Raw genomic sequence first — 20,967 nt, forward strand, 5'->3', positions numbered from 1 at the left:
CCGGCCCCGCCCCTTATGCCGGCCCCGCGCACGCGCGCCTCCTCAACCCAGCCCTCCCCCCGCCCCGCCGGTCCCGCGGTCCCACGGCGCCAGGTCGCCCCCAGCCCCCTCCCTCCTGCCACCCTCTCTGTTTCCCACCCTCGTCAGCGTTGTGCCCAGTGTGCCGATCCGCCTTCTTCGTCAGCCGTGCCACGAAAGGAAGGAGCCGCCACCGAGGTGCTGCCGCTCGCTGCCCCGGGCAGGGGCACAGGTAGGTGGCGGCCGCGGGCTCGGCCGCTTGCCGAACCCCGGGCTGCGTGTGGGGGCGGGGGCAGGGTGTGAGGGAGGGGCGGGTGGGGGAGGGGAGGGCGAGGGAGGGTGGGAGGATGAGGATGTAGGGGTGTGGGAGGTGGGTTTGAGGGTGGGGGCGGGGAGCCGGGGGAAGCTATGGGGGCGTGTGAGAATCAGGGTTCGGGGCCGGGGCGCGAGAAGGAGCAGCATTAGCTTGGGAGGCGTAGGAGAGGGGCATGCGTGGGAATTGAGAGGGGGACGAAGGATTGATTGCTGTACCCGAGGAGGCGAAGGGGAAGGTGGTTTGGGGTGCACGGAGGAAGGGAGCCAGGAGTGGAATGGGGGAAGGGGTGGCGTCTTGGAAGCAGGGAAGAAAGAAGTTGGGGCTGTGGATTGTGAAGTTGGGGATGGTGAGGCGTGAAGGAATGGGATTTTGAGGGTTGAGGACCCAAGACAGGAGAGGGGTGGAGAGGTTGGGATCCGAGGAGAGGGAAGCCGGAGGGTGAGAGGAAGGGAAGGATGGATGGTGAAGGACAGAAGGGGTGTCGGTGAAATAGCCTGGAGACGGGAAGGGAAGCAGGTGGAGGTGGGATTGGGTTTTGGGACAAGAAGCCACGTTTTGGAAGGATTGAAAGGGAGGGTATGAGCTCTGAGGAGGGGGCAGATGAGCAGAGTGTGTGAACGGAAAGATTTAGGATTTGGGGTGTGAGTATTTGATTTGGGGTGAGCAGCTGTAGAGTTGGTAAGAGAATCAAGATGTGGGAGAGATTAGTTTGCTCTTGAGGGAAAGTAGGGAGCTGGGTGTGATGTGATCCTCCAGGGCTTGTGGGAGGAAAGGGTAGGGGTGAGAAGGCAGGTAGGGAAGTGCAAGCTACAGGAAAAAAGAAGTAGTGGGGAGAACTGAAGATTGAATAATGGCGGTGACACAGAACAATGAAAGGGGGTTGTTTGTTGGTTATAGGTAGTTTAAAACTGGTTTCTTTTCAGTTTTTATGTTAGAAACTTTCTCAAAATTCGAATAAGCCAAAAGTGCCTACAGACTTGAAATGAAGGTCATGGGTTGACAGATGTTTTCCTGGTGTGGGATGTGGCTAATTTCTACCCTGGCAGAAAGAAGGGAGGCCTCATTGTAACTCTATCCTGGCTCTGTTCCCACCAATTCTTTCCTCAGAAGTCCCTTTTTTTTTTTTTTTTTTTTAAATCTCTTCTCTTGTCCGTACCTCCCAGCTTGAGCCTGTGAGTACCAGAGGGATCAAACAGGTGGGTGAGATGATTTTTAACATTTTTTTAATTCTTAAGGCTGATGTCATGTTTTTATTCTTGAGAGAGAGCATCATGCAATGGAAAGAGCTTGAACTTTGGAGTAATACAGCCCTGAGATTGAATTTTGGCTCTGCCAGTTACTAGCTCTCTGTTCCTTGAGTAAGTTACCACCTGGTAGAATAGTTGATTACATGAGATCGTTTTATTTAGTACCTATCATAGTGCTTGGCAACTAGTAAGCACTAAATGAATGATAGCCATTACATCCAGTATTGACTCATATCAGTCATTACTATAACCAGTTTTTTTGTTGTTTTGTTTTGTACCTGGGATTGAACTGAGGGGCACTTACCCACTGAGTCACATCCCCACCCTTTGTTTTTATTTTTTGAAACAGGGTCTCACTAAGTTGCTTAGAGCCTTGCTAAGTTGCTGAGGCTGGCCTTGAACTTGCGATCCTCATACCTCAACCTCCTGAGCTGGTGGGATTACAGGTGTGTGCCAGCGCACCCAGTTTAACATGTTATTCTTAAGGGGTTATTAACTTATTTTACCTGGTAAAGTTAAGTGCTTTCTTACTTTTCTTCTTCAAATTAGGTAGCCATAGGCTCTTCTCACAGTCTTAACACTATTATCCTGTCACCTCTTCCTTTTCCTCCCCCAGTTCACCTGACTGGGATAATTATGCTTTTTGTTTGATAAACTGGTTTCAAAGTCTGAAAAATAGTCATGTTTAGTTACCATTTAGTTTGTGTCCTATTCGAAGAAGCTATAGAGAGCTGAATTTTGATGTACTAAAGTTATATTTCATTTATGAAGAAATGATGTGGCAACTTTGGTTCACTTGTGTTGACCAGACCCTACAATATACACTATTGTATTGATTTTGTAAGATGTTGTGTGTGACAAAGCTGCCTTTCTGGAGTGAACTGGGAAACCCATTAAAAAGCCTGTCACTCCAGCCAGGCATGGTTGTACACATAATCCCAGCGACTCAGTAGGCTAAGGCAGGAGGATCACAAGTTCAGGGCCAGCCTCAGCAACTTAGGGAGACCTTGTCTCAAAATAAAAAATAAAAAGGCTGGAGATATGTTTCATTGATAAAGCACTCCTGGGTTCAATCCCCAGTACCCTGCCACCCCAAACAAAAGTACACCTTGTCACTCTGTTTATCTAATATAGCTACTACCAGTGTACATTGGATGTTGTTATCCTTGCAGATAACAACTATTTTAATATTCCATTTTGAGATTTTTGCCATCAGATAGAATAGGTCCTGTCTCCTGAGAGGTCAGTGTGTCATAGATCATCATACACAATAGCCAGGGGCAAGCAAAGCCAAATACATAAGCTTTGTGTAGAAACACCTTGCCTTTATGGTTCTTAACCTCAAGAGGTTCAAATATTAATTTAATTCTTAGATCGTTTTATAGTACATTACAAACTCCCAGCAAGCACCTTATTGGGAGAATACAGGATGTACAAATTTTAGTAATAGGAATCAAAGGTCACTAGAATTCCCTGAACCAAGTTCAGTTCCTTACATGTCAGTTGAAGAAAGAAAGGCTTTGGGTGACCAGACAAATGATGTGGTTCTACTCTCAAGAAATACTGAATTTTTTCATTATTTAGAAAGAGAAATAGCATTTGAAGAGTAATTTAAAGATAAACTATAGTCATAACTGTGCCTTTATGCAAAATGATCCCTGGAAGCTGAAGCTGCCAGGATTTGGGGCAGGGGTTAGCAGCATCCTTACTGTGGTCCCAAGCTGTTTGTGCCCTCTGCTGGATGGAATCACACTTTTCTAATTTTCATCAGAAATGGTCATCCATACAATTATTCTTGAATTTGTCCTTTTTACTCCAAAGTTTGTGGAAGGTTACTATTGGGGATGAGAATTATGAGCAATGCAGATCGACAGACCCTATTTCATTGCTCAGAGAGCTCATAGTGTGCTAATTCATTATAATGTTATCTTCCATAGAATTTGCCTTTCTACCATTAAAATCAAGTAATTTCTTTTTAGGGCCATACCTGGTATCTTCTTCCTGATTAACAGGTAGAGTAGGACTTAAATATTCAATGATACAGATAAAGACTGAAGGAGATCTGCCTTTTCTCCTCATTAGGATTAATGTCTGTGAGGTTGAAGGGGCCAGATACTAACCTCTGCTGGATGGAGAGTAGATTAAGTGAGGCGTCTCCTTAGCAGCAGACATTGAATGCTGGCAAAAGTAGAGTGTGTTATGAGAGCTGGCACTGTGACAGGATTTTTTCCCCTGGTTTTTAGTTCAGTTTTTTCTTTCTTTCTTTTGGGTTTGCCCCCCCCCCCCAACCAGTAGCAATATAGCAATATACTCCCTTCATCTGCTGTGCTTCAGCCACCTGCAGAAGGGTCTGGCAAGTGGGGGAGGAGCGTGCAGCTGTTTCTTGGAAGAGGAGCTGGCTCCTAGCAACAGTATCAGCAGGCCCTGTAACTCAGAGCACTAAATCTGTCCCTTTGAGGTCTCACTCGTCCTCTTGTTTAGTTCGGCAAATATCTTTTGAGGGCGTGCTCAGTACTAGGCACTCTGTTGGTCTTGGGAAAGATGAATCAAATAAGTGCCTTGCCCTCAAATTGCTCTCAGCTCTTGGTACAGTAACAAGTGAACAGACATAGTACATGGTGAGTGCTATGTAGAAGGAGACACTGAGTGCTCAGGGAAAACCAGACAGATGTGTTCTGGTTCAGGGGTTGAGAAAGGATTCCCAGGAAAGGGATGATGGTGGAGCTGAGGGTTAATGATAAGTAGGAATTAGCTAGGTCAGGGAGGCAGAGAAGGATGTTCCTGCTGAAGTAGATTAGTCCAAGTTCAGTGGGACAAAAGAGCATGACCAATTTACCAAATAGTATGACATGGCCATGGAGTGTAGGGCATAAGGAGATGTGCAGGAGAGGGTAAGACTCTAGGGCTAGACCAGGCCCTCTTTTCTGATGTGCTTTATACACATAATTATCCTTGGGAGAAACATGTATAGTACTGATTTTCACAAACAGGATCATTGTTTGATCTCTAGAGACTCAGCATTTTTGATCACTAACTTAATTGTTTGCTGACACTTGTAAGTGGCTTCAGGGCTGCTTGTGGCCCTGCGTTGATGCAGAAGCTGAATTGTTTAACTTAAAGGTCAGTAAGTCTTTTAGGGGTATTATGAGGCCTATAGTATTAAATTTTACCTCTCTTTTTCCTTTGAATTGTAGAAATGATTATCAAACACTTTTATCTCATGTAAGGATTTCTCACGTGTTTAGAGATCTCAGTTACTTGGGAAAACAAGTATTTATTCCAATTAGTTCTTGGGCATGTAATGTCACCCACATGATTGTAGAAATTCCCAAATGTGTTTTTATTTTTTTGACTTTGAAAGTGCCCTAACAAAACCTTAATAGACATAATGCTTTCAAGAGCTTTTATTTAGATATGGGGATGAAGGCCTTTATCTGTACATCCAAAAAATGTTTTTGCTTGTGGTTTATGTAAGGTTTATTAAGTAAGTATGCTTTAGTTCCACAACTATCTGCCTATTGACTCTAACGTGCCAAAGTGCTGGGGAGGGAGCTTGGATGAATTAAACATGGTTCCTCCTCTTAAGGGGTCCAAAGCAGCAGGGGGCAGGCCCAGAAGCAAATCAGTAGGAGACAAGTAAGCCAAGTGCAAGTGTGTGGAAGGTGCCATGCTAACAAGGAAGTTTTTTATTTTTAGTCTTTTTTTGTGAATAAATATGTTTTTTAAAACAGTATAATTTAATGACTTCATAACATGCCATGGTGTGTAGTAGATAATTTACTTAATAATACTCTGCTTTTTAGACGTTTACATTGTTTCCAATTGTTTTTATAATACAAACTGCAATCACGAATTTACTTGTAAAAGAGTTGTTGCTGACAACTGGGGTAACTCTTTCAGAGTAAATTTTAGAAATGAGATATAAACTGGTCTCTGAAAGGTGAGTGTGTTACCACAGGCAAAGGGTAGAAAAGGGTCTTTCAGGGAGAGGCAGTAGATGCACCTCAGGTGCCAGAGTTCCCAAGCAGCTGGTGAGCTTTGCTTTCCTCACACCAGCCACAGGGCCTGCCGGGTAGGCTCATAAAGCTCCGGGCACAGCTAGATGAAGTTACATGTTACAGATGGCATTTTAATTGGATTTGCTTCCTTGTGCCTCACTTTTACAGTTGTAACCAAGGCAATGTCTTACTACCTCAACTCAGAAAATCACCTGGACCCAGGACCCATCTATGTGCGAGAAAATGGGCAACTGCACATGGTGAATCTGGCTCTGGATGGTGTCAGGAGTGGTTTGCAGAAGCCAAGGCCTTTCAGACTGTTTCCCAAAGGCTTTTCTGTGGAGCTTTGCATGAACAGGGAAGATGATACTGCACAGAAAGAGAAGACTGATCATTTCATCTTCACATATACCCGGGAGGGGAATCTTCGGTATTCTGCCAAATCCCTCTTCAGCCTCGTTCTGGGCTTCATCTCCGACAATGTTGATCACATTGATTCCCTTATTGGCTTTCCTGAGCAGATTGCTGAAAAGCTGTTCTCTGCTGCTGAAGCCAGGCAGAAATTCACCGAGCCAGGTGCAGGGCTGAGGGCTTTACAGAAATTCACTGAGGCCTATGGAAGTCTGGTGCTTTGCTCCCTGTGCTTGCGAAACAGGTGGGTGTTCTCATTAGGATATTGAGTATTTTGTTGGATGTGTTTATTCTGTCAAGTCCAGAGGCTTAGTGGAGTGGGCTCGGCAGCTTCCAACATCTATAGTTCTTCAGTTTAGAACTTCCATATATAAACTGGCAGGACATTTTGAATAAAAAGAATACTCTTTCCCTCCTCATCTCCCAGATGACACATAGCTTCATTTTGAAAATATTTTACAAGGATTACTCAGCTCCTCTATTAGGTAAAAATACTTTGCAGCCAACTTTTCTAATAAAATAAATTAGAAAAGATAAGGTGTGATTGGCCAGATACCTCTTGGTATGTTCTCGGAGATGTGAAGATTACTACCGAGAATTCTTGGCCCTTTTTCGGTTTGAAGACCACTAAATATTGATTGTTAGATGAAAAAATAACCTTAAAAGAGTGAGTAATGGGTCTGGGGTTGTAGCTCAGTGCTAGAGCACTTGCCTAGCATATGTGAGGCAGTGGGTTCATTCTTTAGCACCTCATATAAATAAAAAAAATAAGGGTTCATCAATAACTAAAAAAAGGTATTTAAAAAGAAATTGAGTGATTTAAATTCTAAATATTCTGTAATTGGGAAATTGTCAAATAAGGTCCCAGTGCCAATACCTGCCTTCTGACAAAGCAGATATTTCCTCTTGTGACTTCCTCTTCTGCTCATACTTTTATGTATTTACTTAAAAATATTATTCTACCATCATATAAAAACTTTCAGAAAATCTACTAATTTAAAAATCTTACCAAAGATAATAAAAATGACCATGGCAAACAATTCCAGCAGGAACACAGAAGTGTGTGAAATGAAAACATAAGTCTTCCCTTCTGTCTTATCTGTTTCCTCTTGCCAGAGGCCATCTAATATTATCCATGTCTTTTATGTCATTCTAGAGAGATTCTGTACATTCAAATGCTTATATAGCTCTCCCTGTTCTAACACAAATAATCACATACTGCACACAGTTGTGTGTGTACCTTGCTGTTCTTGAAAATCATTATCAACACTTGTAGATTTTTAAAATAGCTTTTTTTAAAAAAAATTTTTATTATTTGTTGATGAACTTTTATTTATTTGTTAGTATGTGGTGCTGAGAATCGAACTCAGTGCCTCACACGTTTTAGGCAAGTGCTCTACCACTAAGCCACAACCACAGCCCCTTAAAATAGCTTTATAATTTACCACCATCTGAACTTTTTTTGTGTATGTGATACTGAGGGTTGTGTACCCAGGACCTTGCACATGCTAGGCAAGCATTCTACCACTTAGCTACACCCCCAGCTCATGATTAGAAACCCTAAGGGGCAGCATACCATTAAGATTGCACAGTCACCGAATGGTAAAATGAGGCTAAACAAAAAGTGTGCAGTTAAGAGAAAACCATACCAGAAAATAAAGATAAACTCATATACCTTAAAAATAAAGAAGAAATATTTAGGGCTGGGGTTGTAGCTCAGTGGTAGAGCACTTGCCTAGCATGTGCGAGGCACTGGGTTCGATTTCTGGCACCGCATACAAATAAATGAATAAAATAAAGGTCCATTACCAATTTTTAAAAAAAGAAGAAATATTTATTCAACTGGCTCAGAATTACTAGTTTTACCTCAGACTGAATATTGTACTTGAAAAGGCATAAATAACATGCAGAAAAGAATAGAACCTTGGACTCACAAAGTGAGCAGGTGCCTTTTAAAATTGCTACCTGTGTGCTGTCTCAGTCATGGCAGGGCTTGGGGCTCCTGCCAGTGAGAAGGAGAAAAATTGCCTTGCCTCACTTAAATGAAAAAGGTAAGCCATATTTTGTAGTGCATACATTTAATATTCATTTTACTTCTGCATTTTTTTGGTATGTTCTTGGAGATATGAAGAATATACAAGTTATTTGTATTCATTGTAGGAAAATCAGATAAGTGAAAAATAGAATTATGATGTATCCCTTGTTTTACATTATTTTATAAAAACTATATACTATTTGGGAATTATTACATACTATAAAACTGTAATATTAAGAAAATTTATAATCCCACCACAGTAATCATTTTTAGATATATATTTTAGATATATACTTTCATACACTTGGGATTGTATTCTCTAACTGGTGTGGTTTTTCCCCCTCCTATCCTTACAGCTGAAATGTTTTCCATGCTTTGGAAAATGTTGCTTATCCATTTGTTCCTATGGTCAGATTGGTCAGTTTGTGATGAGAAAAGCACTTTCATTCACATTTGTTGAGCATATAAATTAGTGTACCTTTTCTGGAAAGCAGTTTGGCAATGTGTGTCAAGAGACTAAAAAGCATTCATACCTTTTGTTAACCCATAATTCCACTTACCAAGAATTTTCTTCTAGTTTATAATGTAATATCAGAGATGTAAACAAATATTTTGCATAATGGTGTTCCTTTTAGTATTATTTGTACTAGTGAGACTCTGAAAACTAAATGTTCAAGAATAGGGAATTTGTTAAGCAAAAGTAAGTCATGTGGTGAAGTATTATTTAACTACTCAAGAGAATAATCTAGGAACATTTTTTAATGATACAAAATGTTCATAATATAACATGATAAAAAGAAGAGCACATAGTGTAGAATCCTTTTTTTCCCCTTTTTTGTGGTGTTGGGGTGATTTAATGGTTTTTTACCCCCCAATTTTGTATGTATAAGTGTGTGTGTGTGTATTGCACATATAGAAAGACGAGAAAAAACCACCAAAATATAGTCTAGATGGTGGGATTGTAGTTTGTTTTATTTTCTTTATACTTTTCCATATTTTCTTAATTTTTTTCTCTCATGAGCATGTATTACATTGATATTAGGAAAATATCGGAAACATTTTTAAAGTAATCTTTGGGATCTTATTTTGATGTAATAATTTTAAACTTTACTGTTTCATTCAGATCCTGAGGTAAGACTTTCCAGATATGATTTAAAAAAAAAAAAAAAAAAAAGAACTCCTTTTGATTCTTCAAAGGAAAATAGAGGGAGAAAGTTTGGGGTTGTGTTTGCAATCCAGGACTGAAGTTACTGCTGCAGAGGTTTAACCGGAACAAAAGGGGACAGGTCAAAGGGAATGAGATTGAGAAAATAAGGTAAAAGAATAGGTGCAGGCAGTTGCTGTCTTGGGTGAGATCACAAAAACTGCCTGTCAGAGAGAGAAGCCAGTGTCTTTGCAACTGGGTTCCAACTCTACAAAAATTATCTTGTTCCCCTTGTGTTGAAACTTCAGTGATTTTAATTCCTCTGGTGGTCACAGAGAGACAAGTATGCTTTCCTTAAAATAGCTTCCTCTGTCACGGAAGTAATATTAATACCTACCATTTAATGGGGGGGAGGGGGGGGGTCCTGTAAGATGTCATATACTTTTAAAATACTGTTTCTGTTTTTCTTAATTCTGAAAAAAAAAAATTAAAAGCACCATTTTGTAGCTGGAGAAAGTGAAGCTCAGAAAACTTAAGTTACTTTCTCAAAATTATAGAAGTAATTAAGGCTCTAGAATCCATAGTCCGGTCTTTCTGGCACTAAAATGTGTTTTTTTTGTTGTTGTTGTTGCTTCTCCACTACACTATTCTGACCCTTTAAAGGTCAAATTGGAAGACTAGTTGCAAACAAGAACCTGGAGCTTTGAGTATGTACATAAGCATCTGCTATTTTCTGTGGTCTAGTGTGTAGATTCCTCAGCCTTGATTTTGTAATGTTTTTTAATCACATTGTACAGTGTTATATCCTTCACAAATAACCCTTGTTTTAGAATTACTGAAAATCTTTTGGTTAATTGATCAAAGGATGTGTGTTTTCCTCTCTCTGATTGCCAGTAATCCCCTAAATCCGCATTAATATACTTCAACTCTGTGATTGGAAGGTGGAAAACAGCAGCTTTATTTACAGTGCAATTAAAATACATCTAAGTAAATAAGGCTCATTTGTGTACCCAGTTGAACTCGGTCTTCATGCAGCTTAGGTTCCACAGTTTAAAGGAGGTACCAGTGCCTCAAGCCATCTGTACCTAGCAGTCAGACCAGTGATTGGTTCCAGTAAATCTGATTTTGGATGATGTAGGAAGAAAAGTGATCCAACTAGCCTCTTGCCCTCTGATTATTCCATTCTGGTTTTGGCAGTTATGATACTGCCAATGGAAGAAAGATGTGAACTCTTAGGCATAATCCTAGCACACCATCCTGCTGTGGAAACTTAGAGATCTCCAGGAAGAAAGTAGATGAGAAAGGCATGCTCTTGCCAGAAGTCAGTTTCCCTGGTCCCTTAGGATCCTCTCCTCTCTGGTTGTTGTCACACCTAATCCCTTTCATTTTTTCTCACTGACCTCATCTGAAATACATGAACAACTGGAAGATGTGGTGAGGCCCAGCCTGGGCTGTGGAATGCATTTTGATCTCCTTTTCCCTTCCAGAGGCCTCCCTGATGCTTCCTGATAACTTTGGCAAGGTGCTCCAAATTATAATTAAGTTGCTTGTGCTTATGGTTTGTCTTAATAATAACGACTAGATGAGATAGTTATAGTGCACATACTTTTGGAATAGTTAGTAGGGTAGCAGAAGTCCAGTGGAATGGATAGGTGCTCAGGCCTAGGTTTGTAGGAAAGGTAAAATGAATGTAATCTGCCAGATATTTCTTGGGATATTAGGGATGTGCAGATTACAACTCAAGAGTTCCTGATTTTTTTTTTTTTTTTTTTTTTTTTTTTTTTTGGTGTGGGGAGTATCTTGTATTGAACCCAGGGGCACTCAAACATGGAGTCCTGTCCCCGGCCCTATTTTGTAGGGTCTCTCTGAGTTACTTAGTACCTCACTGTTGTTGAGGCTGGCTTTGAACTCACAATCCTCCTGAGCCTCTGGGGTTACAGGTGTGTGCCACCATGCCTAGCAGTTCCTGACTTTTAAAATCACTGGATATTGAGAATTAGATTTAAAAAACAACTTAGAAAGAGTGAATAATTAAAAATCTGAATATCCTAAAGTTTGTAAACTTTTAGATAAGGTCCCAACACTAATGCCAAGATCTATCTTGTCTAATAAAACAGATGTTTCTTCTTGTGACTGGCCTTTAATCATATACTCTTACTTATTTGAAATGTTTATTCCAGTATTCTGGGCAAAAACTTTTGAGGCATTTACTAATTAAAAAATTCAAACTGTGCCCAAATAGTCATCAGTGAAGTCTGTTTATTACATGGTATGATGGGATATTGACTTTCACAAAGCCACAAATTGAAATATTCTAAAGGAAAGAAAAGAAAAAAGCTGTTGACCGCTCTCCACACTCCACAGGTATCTGGTGATTTCAGAAAAACTTGAGGAAATTAAGTCTTTCCGAGAGCTGACCCGTCTGGATCTTTCCTGTTGCAAGCTTGGAGATGAGCATGAACTTCTAGAACATCTCACCAATGAGGCCCTGTCCAGGTACTGACCTGCCACCACTTGTAGATAAGTATTTTATATTTTTAAAGATATCCCCATTCCTGTAGTTATTGCAAGTTGTTGATTAGGTTTTGTTTTAGTTTTTTCCTAAAACATTTCTAATCTCCATTTACTTGGTACAAGCAATGTCATTTGGAAAACCCTTAGGAAAGTCAATCAGTTGGTTCTTTTTTCTAAATAACCTTTATTTCAACATATACTTGAAGCTACCTGGGTTACAAAATTTTGTCCCTTATTTATTAGCTTATTCTAACAAGATGAGAAGTTACAGCCTCTCTCCTAAACACTGTTATCTGCTGTTTTAATTGTCACTGAGCTGTAAACTATAAAGAAAATCAACTTTTAAAGACAGCCTTTTCAAGAACTATGATTTTAAAAAATAGCTCAGTTCATACCATTCACAGATAGTCTAGCTGATCTCAGAATACTCAGTTTGGCCAGAGAGGAGGCCAGATGGGTTCCTATATGATTTCTTCAACACCATGGAATGGTAACAGCTTTACACATCTGCTACATGGGGCCGCCTTCTGACAGTGACAGCTACATAACTTCCCTGTACAGAGGTAATTTTGTGTGAGGCAATTAGCATCACAGCTCAGATTTCTTGAGTGAAGGACAGTGTAGCATATTAATACAATTTCATATTAACTAGTTGGATTAGATTATGGGTATAGCCTTATAAACCCAGTCTGAAAATCTGGATGCATAAAGCAAAGAATTCTTAGCAGGCTTTCCTGACCTATTGAGAATGTTTTTGATTTTTCAGACAGTTGGTCCAAAGTGCAGCTATTGTGTTAAAGGTATATTTATCCCCTTAATGGAAGTCCCTGTTTACCTCATTCCCATATTCCTTTGGTGCCCTCTGCCATCTAAGAGTAGTACTACATGACACTTTAACCCCTGAGTTCATTCTCACTTGTTAACTGCAGTAGCACCAAAAGAGCCTTAACTCTGTTCAGTGCATTGGGTGTGACACAGCAGAGGATAAGGAGTGTTTTATATTTTTAAATGAAATGTTTGAAAGCATGTTCTCAAACTCTTTAAGTAATTTATTTATGGGCTTTGTTTCCCTAGTGTAACTCAGCTCCACCTGAAGGATAATTGCTTATCTGATGCCGGGGTGCGGAAAATGACAGCACCAGTTCGAGTGATGAAAAGAGGTCTTGAGAACCTAACACTGTTAGACTTATCTTGTAAGTTTTATTGGCAATTGCAGGTTATTAATGTTGGAAGAATGGCTTTAGACATCTTCTAGTTCTCCCCTTTGTTTTAGAAGTGGCCTTCCTAGGTGCCATAACAAGTTAGTGGCAGAATAGGACTAAAGCCAGAGGCTCCTGACTCTGGGCTCAGTGTCTTTACCAGCATAGTGCCAATTCTCAGAGGGCAGGAAAGGCCCTTTTGGATTATCTGTGCCACTATGTGCAGACCGGGCAGCCTTACATCACATTCATAGCATGCGTAAAGGACGTTTGGCTGTACTCTCTTTGAGTCTCTTTATGTTGATAAAAAGCTAGGTCCTTTTTATCAGTATTTACCCTGTGAAAAGCTGGAAGACTCCACACTTACAGTAGTGTACTCAGGATTAGCCAGATATTGACTCCAATGATAGGAAATCAATAGATCATTTACAATTTGACTGAGCATCCACTAAGTCTGTAACAGGCTGGTGTGGTGCCAAGAGTAGGAGCCTGGGGTGTAAGATCAGAGGACTGTTTTTGCTCTGCTACTTTTACTAGCAGCTTATGTACCCTTGGGTAAATTACCTTAGCATTGGTTTTAACTTCTGTAAAATGAGAATAATGAGTACTCTACCCTACCTCCCAGAGAAGTGAATTATAATCATTCAGCAGATGTTTATCTTTTCTTTTTTTTTCTTCTTTCTTCTTCTTCTTTTTTTTTTTTTCCTTTGTGTGTGGTGCTGGTGATCGAGTATGCTAGGCAAATGCTCTACCTCTGAGCTACTCCCCCAACAAGTATTTTTTGAGCATCTATGATGTGCCAGACAGGCACTGTGCTTGTGTCTGAGAGGACAATACTAAATGCAGTACTCTCTGATGTGATAAGGTAATAAGAAAAGTTTGTGGGAAAAAAATACAATTTAGTAAGAGTAGTGATAGTCTCTGTGTCTAAATACCTTTGAGAATCTTTAGATTAAAAAAATGCTTTATCTTTTGAGGTGAAATGGCCATGAATGATGAACCATTTTAATATATTTATTTGCACTGTTTCCATGTGGTTCCTGATTAAACCCTTTGGGGTAACTACCTGGTTCATTTATTTTTCTGTTCCTCCCCAACTCCTAGGATCTTAAGGACCACCTAGTGTGACTATTTCATGTTACAAATAGGGAAGATAAGACCACTGTATTTAACTTACTCTGAATAAGTTTGCCCACTCAATATTTTATAGCTTATTATTGCCTGAACATTTTTTCTGAGGTTATAGTTGGCATTTCAGCCGCAGTTATATTGTAACTGATGGCCACCTTGTTTTTGACATTTAGGTAACCCTGACATCACAGATGCAGGAATTGGATACCTCCTTTCTTTTAGAAAATTAAACTGCTTAGATATTTCTGGGACAGGGCTCAAGGTAAGACTTTTGATTGTGTCTCTCATTTTTCCAGACTCTTGATAAATATTTTGTTCCTGCTATTTGGTGTTTAGAAAATGCTGGTATTTATGATGGTCTTCATTTGCCACTGGAAACAAGAATTGACCAAATGTATATATACATTTGGGATGGTCTACGTAATTAATTTGCTCCTGGTTACAAATAGTAGCATGCATATTAGCAAGATTCAGCACTTTGCTCTTGTCACTTAGCAGCTCTCTTGGAGGTGTATTAACATAACTTGTGTAAAGCTATCTAGTAATGGCTTACATTTCTGGTCCATCTCTCCTTCACCAGGACATCAATGCTGTCAAACAGAAGCTCCAGACCCACATAGGCCTTGTTCACTCCAAAGTGCCTTTGAAGGAATTTGATCATAGTAACTGCAAGACAGAGGGCTGGGCCGACCAGGTACTCCAGATTTTTCTCCCCTACAGTTAATACAGCTTTTCATTTTAATTCCATGTGTCTTACACAACACGTTGAGCAAACATGAATCCTCTTGGTATTTTTCGGCTGAATTGTCAGCTTGTCAAATTGGAAGCACTAATGGTGTAGCTGACCCATCTACTTGAGGAGTTACTGTTGGATGCCAGACCTTCTATCTCATTCTCTGGTCTTTAGATTGTGCCAAATCCTTATGAATGTAGGAGAAAATGCCACCTTACAAATGACTCAAAACAAGTGAATTCTGGTTTGCTATGCAAAAAAGTAGTCTGACATAACTTTAGGACAGATTTACCTAGCAGTATATTTATGTTGGAAGAGAATAAACTCTGGTGTCACCTGATAAGGATTTAATTCTGATTCTTCCTTTTCCTTTGGGCACATTTCTTATCCCAGAGCCTTAGTAAGGAAATATCTTTTTGGACTTTGTCTCACTGAGTCTTGCCAGTGAGAGAACTCGACTTTGACTCTTGTTTTCTTAATGGGTTCTCAACTTGGCAAAGTATACACTTAAGTAGGAAGTCGTCAAATAATGAAGTAGGGCAGCATGAGCAGATGCCAGCTTGCCTGTAGCTGGTGCCTTTTGCCTTCAGACGTTTTTGACAAATGTTTCCTGCTGGAGGCTTAGAGGACCTACCAAAGTATTTTGTCCTGAGTCTCCCCTTAGCTCCAAAACCTAATGCATGATGTTGAGTCTATCCAGCTCTCTGATGGTAGGTAGCATCACCTCCCTATAGGTAGGTAAGAAAGGAGACCAGTGAGTCAGCATTTCAGAAACAAATTGCGTTTGATCCAAACATTAATAATAAAATAATTGCCAGTTTGTAGCACTGTTTGAGTCCTGGATGCATCCAGTGAATTTGTGGGTGTGGGATGGTCACAAAAGCTTGATAAAGTTTGGTTAGCAAGTGACATGGTGGAGTAAGCATAGGTTGTGGAGTCAAAGAGCCCTGAGCTTGGGATCCTGGCTCAGCAATCCCAAAGCTGTATGACCTAGGACAACTTTGAGTCTTTGTTTCTTCATCCGTAAAATGTAGAAACCAGACTTCTCTTACAAAGAAGTCTTGATAAGGATCAAGTGAAATACTTATCAGTCTGGCTGAAAGTAAGTTGGGGCAATCGCGGCTTCCTGCCGTCCAGCCTCAACTGGGCCCTTGGGCTTTGTAGCATTGCTTTTACCTTCTGTCTCTGTTCCCTTACTGAAAGTACGTGAGCTTGACCCCATTCTCCTCCTGCTGTCATTCTCAGTAGGTGCAGAAGAATGAGGCCATCTAACATCATCTACTTCTGTCTCAAAATTTCTCCATTTCTTCAATCATATTCTACTTCCCTCCTGTCTGAGGGGATCAGGCACACTATTTCATTTCAGCGACAAGCCCTTTCTTTCTTTCTTCATTTTTTTTAGTCCTATTCCTGAAGGTCTCCAGTTTCCTCTGTGATATTTACTAATTATTAACCCCTACTTTTCTGCCTCCACATATTCAATGTCACTCTGGTGCTTTGTTCCTTTTTTTGACATGGTTTTCATCTCCTTCTTGCCCCACACCTCAATTCAACTTTTAATTCTGTCCAGTATTAGGGATTGAACCCAAGGGTGTTCTACAGCTAAGCTGCATCCCCAGACCTTTCTATTTTTAAATAGGCAGCTAAATTGCCTTCGCTGGCTTTGAACTTGCAATCCCCCTGCCACAGCCTCTTGAGTTTCTGGGATTACAGGTGTGTGCTACTGTGCCTGGCTTCCCAGCTTTCATTGTTTCCTGTTCTTCTCTCACGATCACTGCCCACTCAGTTCTAACACTTAGTTCTGACTTTCACTGAATGTGTGGCAGGTGGCCTCATTCTTCACTTTCCTTGCCTTTTCTGCAGATGCAGCATTTGATGTAAACATGCATGCCTTAGGATTTTCCTCTCTTGGCTAATTCATTATTCTCTCTTACATCTTCACTTATTCCCCCAGTGATCTTATCTTTACTCAGGGCCATAACTATCCCTATGAGGGTGACTTCCATCTCAGACACTAGGCCCATTCCCAAATACTGTCCATAAATCTCTGGCACTCAAATTAGTATTATCTAGAACAAAATCATTTTCTTCTTCTCTGTCCCCAATTAGCTCTTCATATTGACATTTTTATTTATTGGTGAAAGGAAAATTTTCCTATTTCCCACTAAATCAGCAGGTTCAGTTAGTCCATCCTGGCCTTTAATCTGATCCCATTTTCTGTAACCAGAAAAATATCACAGAAGAGTCCACAGCTAATATTTATGAAATGCTTTCTCTTAGAAGACACTCTGCTGAACTCTTCCTGTATGTTATTAATCCTTGTAACAGCTCTATGGAGTATATACTATTATTAATACTTATTTCACAGGTGAAGAAATTGATAATCAGAATTTAAATCCCTTATAATTCTAGCATCTCAGGAGCCTGAGGAAGGATGATCATAAGTTCAAAGCCAGCCTCAACGACTTAGCAAGGCCCTAAGCAATTCAGCAAGACCTTATCTTTAAATAAAATATAAAAAGGACTAAAGAGGTTTCTCAGTGGTTAAGCATCCCTGGGTTTAATCCTGGGTTTAAACCCCTGGGTACCAAAAAAAAAAAGATATTAAATTCCTTGCGGAGGCACCTCTGGCTAGAATGTGGTGTGGCTAACTCTAGAACTATGCTTTTTTTTTTTTTTTTTTTTTTTTTTTTTTTTTAGTAGTAGATGGACATAATACCTTTATTTTATTTATTTATTTGTTTATTTATTTATTTATTTTTATGTGTTGCTTGAGGATCAAACCCAATGCCTCACACTTGCCAGGAAAGCACTCTACCACAGAGCCCCAGCTCCAGCCCCTAGAACTGTGTTCTGAAACTCTGTTGTACTGCCTTGTGTTCTGAAAATGTCTTTCTTTATGATCATTTGATTGCATGAGAACTATTAAATGCAAAGTTTTTGTTACTTATGATATATTGAAATTATTTACTGTTTTTCTTTTATTTATATATAGTTTATACTCAGTCAAATTGCTTTAAGAATTTATAGTAGCTTATAGTAAAAAAGAAATTGTTACAGCTAAAAAAAGGAAATTGTGGGAATATGGAAATGTGGGCATTTTATATACATACAAGACTTGGAGTTATAGTTGGTATATTTTAAGGCATGGGGGGATCTATAAACAAAAAGTATTATGACTGTGATTGTAAATTTTAGTATTTAGTTTAAGGACGTGCAGTTTATTTCTAGCTTGAAATAAGGATGGAAATAGGGAGCCAGATTTATAGACTTGCCTGAATCCTACAAATATATTTATCCAACATGTATTCTTTTTTTTTTTTTTTTTGTGGTGCTGGGGATTGAACCCAGGGCCTTGTGCATGTGAGGCAAACACTCTACCAACTGAGCTATATCCCCAGCCCCCAACATGTATTATGCTTATTATGAGGACAGAATATCCAGATTTGATCTGGTTCTTATTCTTATCATGAATCATATGAAGTAAAATTTTCTACACGGGGTTGGTGTTGATGGAAAAGAAGCAAAAGGGAAGCATTTGAGATTGAAAACTTGAGATTTTGTTTGGATTTAAATCTTTCCAAATATCTTTTAGATCGTTCTACAATGGGAGCGTGTGACTGTGGAGGCCAAGAAGTCCAGAAAAGTCTCTGAACCTCGAGAGGCAACTCAGTACTTCTGTGAGACATTCCCTTTTTTTTTTTTTTTTTTTTTTTTTTTGGGGGGGGGGGAGTTTTTGCCCTTTGGTTTTTTACCTTTAAACCCCATCAGCCTGTCCTCACAGTGGGAAAACCAATTACAATAGTATTGGCATATTTACATTCACCAATACTACCTGTATTCCCTCAGCATAACTTGCAGTATAAATTCACATTTAGTTTTGAACACCAGCACTCACCAGCAAGATAGCTTTTTATAATTATTTATTTATATCCTATCTTGTTTCAAAAATTTGTGATGACACAAATGGAGGCAGAAGATTAAAAAGGAGTTTAGCGTAGCCAAAAGGTGAAAGTGGGGCTGGGCATGTAGCTCAGTAGCAGAGCACTTGTCTAGCATGTGTGAGGAGTCCCCTGGATTTGATCTCAGTTTCACACAAAAAAAAAAGGTCTTGGGTGAGGGAAGAGTAGGGAGTGACTATTTAGTAGTTACAAAGTAAGTTTCAGTTTTTTAAATAGAGTTCTGGAAATAGCAGTGATTACACACTGTGAATGTGCTTAATATTGTGGAACTGTGTACTTCAAAAATGATTAAAATGGTACATTTTATGTATACTTTACCATAATTTTAAAGGAGGAATTAGGTGATGAAATCGAAGTGAAGAAAACATAGGTATCAAACTAAGAATCCAGGCATATTAAGAAAATATGGAGTAAGATTTATTTACTGAAGTTTGCTGGAGTTGTGCCACATATTTGGCTCTTAGATGCAAAGTCCAGATTTTGAATAAAGTTGTTAATTTTTGACCTTTTAGTGTGTGCCAGGCATTGTGCTAAGCACTTTATCTACATTATTTCATTTACCTTTGTTTTACCCTTATGAAATAGGTTTTACAGTCCTAGAAAGGAGAGAAAACTGAATCTTAGCCAAGTTACTTGCCCAAACTCATTTGTCAGAATCCAGCCTGAGTCCATGCCTTCAACCTGTGCTGGTGCAAATGGCACTGTTACTTCACAGGCACTTGGCAAGGTGCATGCAGTTAATCAAACTTCTCCCTGTTTGGGCCTTTGTCATTCCCCTGAGGTCATCTCTAGATTCAAGCAGGCATTAGCGTTCCAGCTTAGTAAATTCATTACTCTGTCCTCTGTCACTCTTATAGATCGAAAGCGGGCTCTGGTGGAAGCCTCAAGGAAGTGTCCCCTGGCAGACTCCCACATGAACTCTTCTGGAAAACTCCAGTTCTATAAAGAGAAAACCCCAGACTGCCATGGCCCATTGTTAAAACGTGAAGTCACATCAAGCCAAGAGTCAAAGAAGAGCAAGAAGAGAGCTTTTGAGGAGTCAGAGAAGGAACAGAATAATTCTTCACAGTCTTCAAAGCAAAAATATGTATGTCTTGCTGTGGAAGACTGGGACTTGTTAAATTCCTACTGACTGGCAAATACAAGTTTTCCCCTCAGCTCTAATGTATGAGGAGAGGAGACTGATGATGACTTACTTTTTGTTTGAATTTACCTATGGCATTAGCATAGCAAGCAGATATTTCTACTTTTGTGGTGGGGGAGGGGAATGCTATGGAAGTATGTAATAATTTCTAATGTATATTTTCAATACATAGTAATTTTTTCAAATAAACCGTTTTGCTGTCCTTAAGTTCTGCTTGTGGATTATAGATTGGAGCCACAGAAAATAATACTTTGGGGATGGAAGTCCGCATGAGCTAACAAGGCAGCTTTAGCCTGGTTTGTTACTACTGCAATTGTTCCATCTAATAGGCTGTGTATGTGAATGTAGATATCAATTATTGAATGTCTCCTCTGTGCCATGCCCTGTCCTTAATGCCAACTGTGAACGATAGGTACTAGCCCCAATTTAGAGTTAGGGAAACTCAGCCTCAAGTTAAATGACTTGTTTAAAGTCACTGAGCTTTTAAGTGGCAGAGTTAGAATTTATACTCCTTTCTAGCCAACTCCAAAGCCCATTCTGTTACACTGCCTTAAATGTTACTGTTTATTAAAATTCCATCCATTAAGTATATTAAATAAACCACCAGGAATTCTTACCCTTGATCTCATGCAAACAACTGAGACCATTGTCTTGCCTAAGAGGCAGAGGCTTCTTTTTTCCTTGAGACAAACGTTTGGAGAGGGATGGATAATAAATATTTTAGTCTTTGCAAGCCATAAGATTCTGTTGCAACTACTTAGCTCTGCACAAAAGCAGCCATTTACAATAAATAAATGAACATAGGTATATGCCAATAAAATTTTATTTACAAAAACAGGTGGCTAACTGGAGTTGACTTATGGGCCATAGTTTGGCTCTACGTTAGACCCATGTTTCTCAAGCTTTTATGCATGCAATTCCCTGGGGCTTTTGTTCAAATGCAGGTCAGATTCAGTTTCTAACCAGAGTCCGGGTAGTACCAATTATGCTTGTGGACCAAACCGAGTAGCAAGGCTCTAGACCACACTGTAATCCCTAGCTGCATTGAGTACTGGATGTCAGATGTCAGAGACTTAATAATACCTAAAAGTATGAATAATGTCTTTACTGATTAC

At 39.7% G+C, this 20,967-nt stretch overlaps 1 protein-coding gene across 1 annotated transcript; it reads left to right on the forward strand.

The window, feature by feature from the left end:
• Positions 1-57: 57 nt before the first annotated feature.
• Positions 58-20,054, forward strand: LRRC42 (leucine rich repeat containing 42). Its single transcript, XM_079152992.1, has 8 exons — positions 58-250; positions 5,748-6,234; positions 11,534-11,665; positions 12,758-12,876; positions 14,187-14,275; positions 14,594-14,707; positions 18,342-18,426; positions 19,566-20,054. Exons 2-8 carry the CDS (start codon positions 5,762-5,764, stop codon positions 19,838-19,840), a joined length of 1,287 nt encoding a protein of 428 aa, XP_079009118.1. The 5' UTR covers positions 58-250; positions 5,748-5,761; the 3' UTR covers positions 19,841-20,054.
• The last annotated feature ends 913 nt before the right edge of the window (positions 20,055-20,967 follow it).

Source organism: Sciurus vulgaris, assembly GCF_902686455.1.
Source record: "Sciurus vulgaris genome assembly, chromosome: 1".
In the NCBI taxonomy this organism is placed as follows: Eukaryota; Metazoa; Chordata; class Mammalia; order Rodentia; family Sciuridae; genus Sciurus; species Sciurus vulgaris.

Bases quoted from the DNA above. Each gene is read 5' to 3' on its own strand.
- LRRC42 (XM_079152992.1), top strand. From the start codon at position 5,762: ATGTCTTACTACCTCAACTCAGAAAATCACCTGGACCCAGGACCCATC. The intron at 14,276-14,593 runs GTAAGACTTTTG...CTCCTTCACCAG, and splicing joins TTTCTGGGACAGGGCTCAAG to GACATCAATGCTGTCAAACA. The intron at 18,427-19,565 runs GTGAGACATTCC...TCACTCTTATAG, and splicing joins AGAGGCAACTCAGTACTTCT to ATCGAAAGCGGGCTCTGGTG.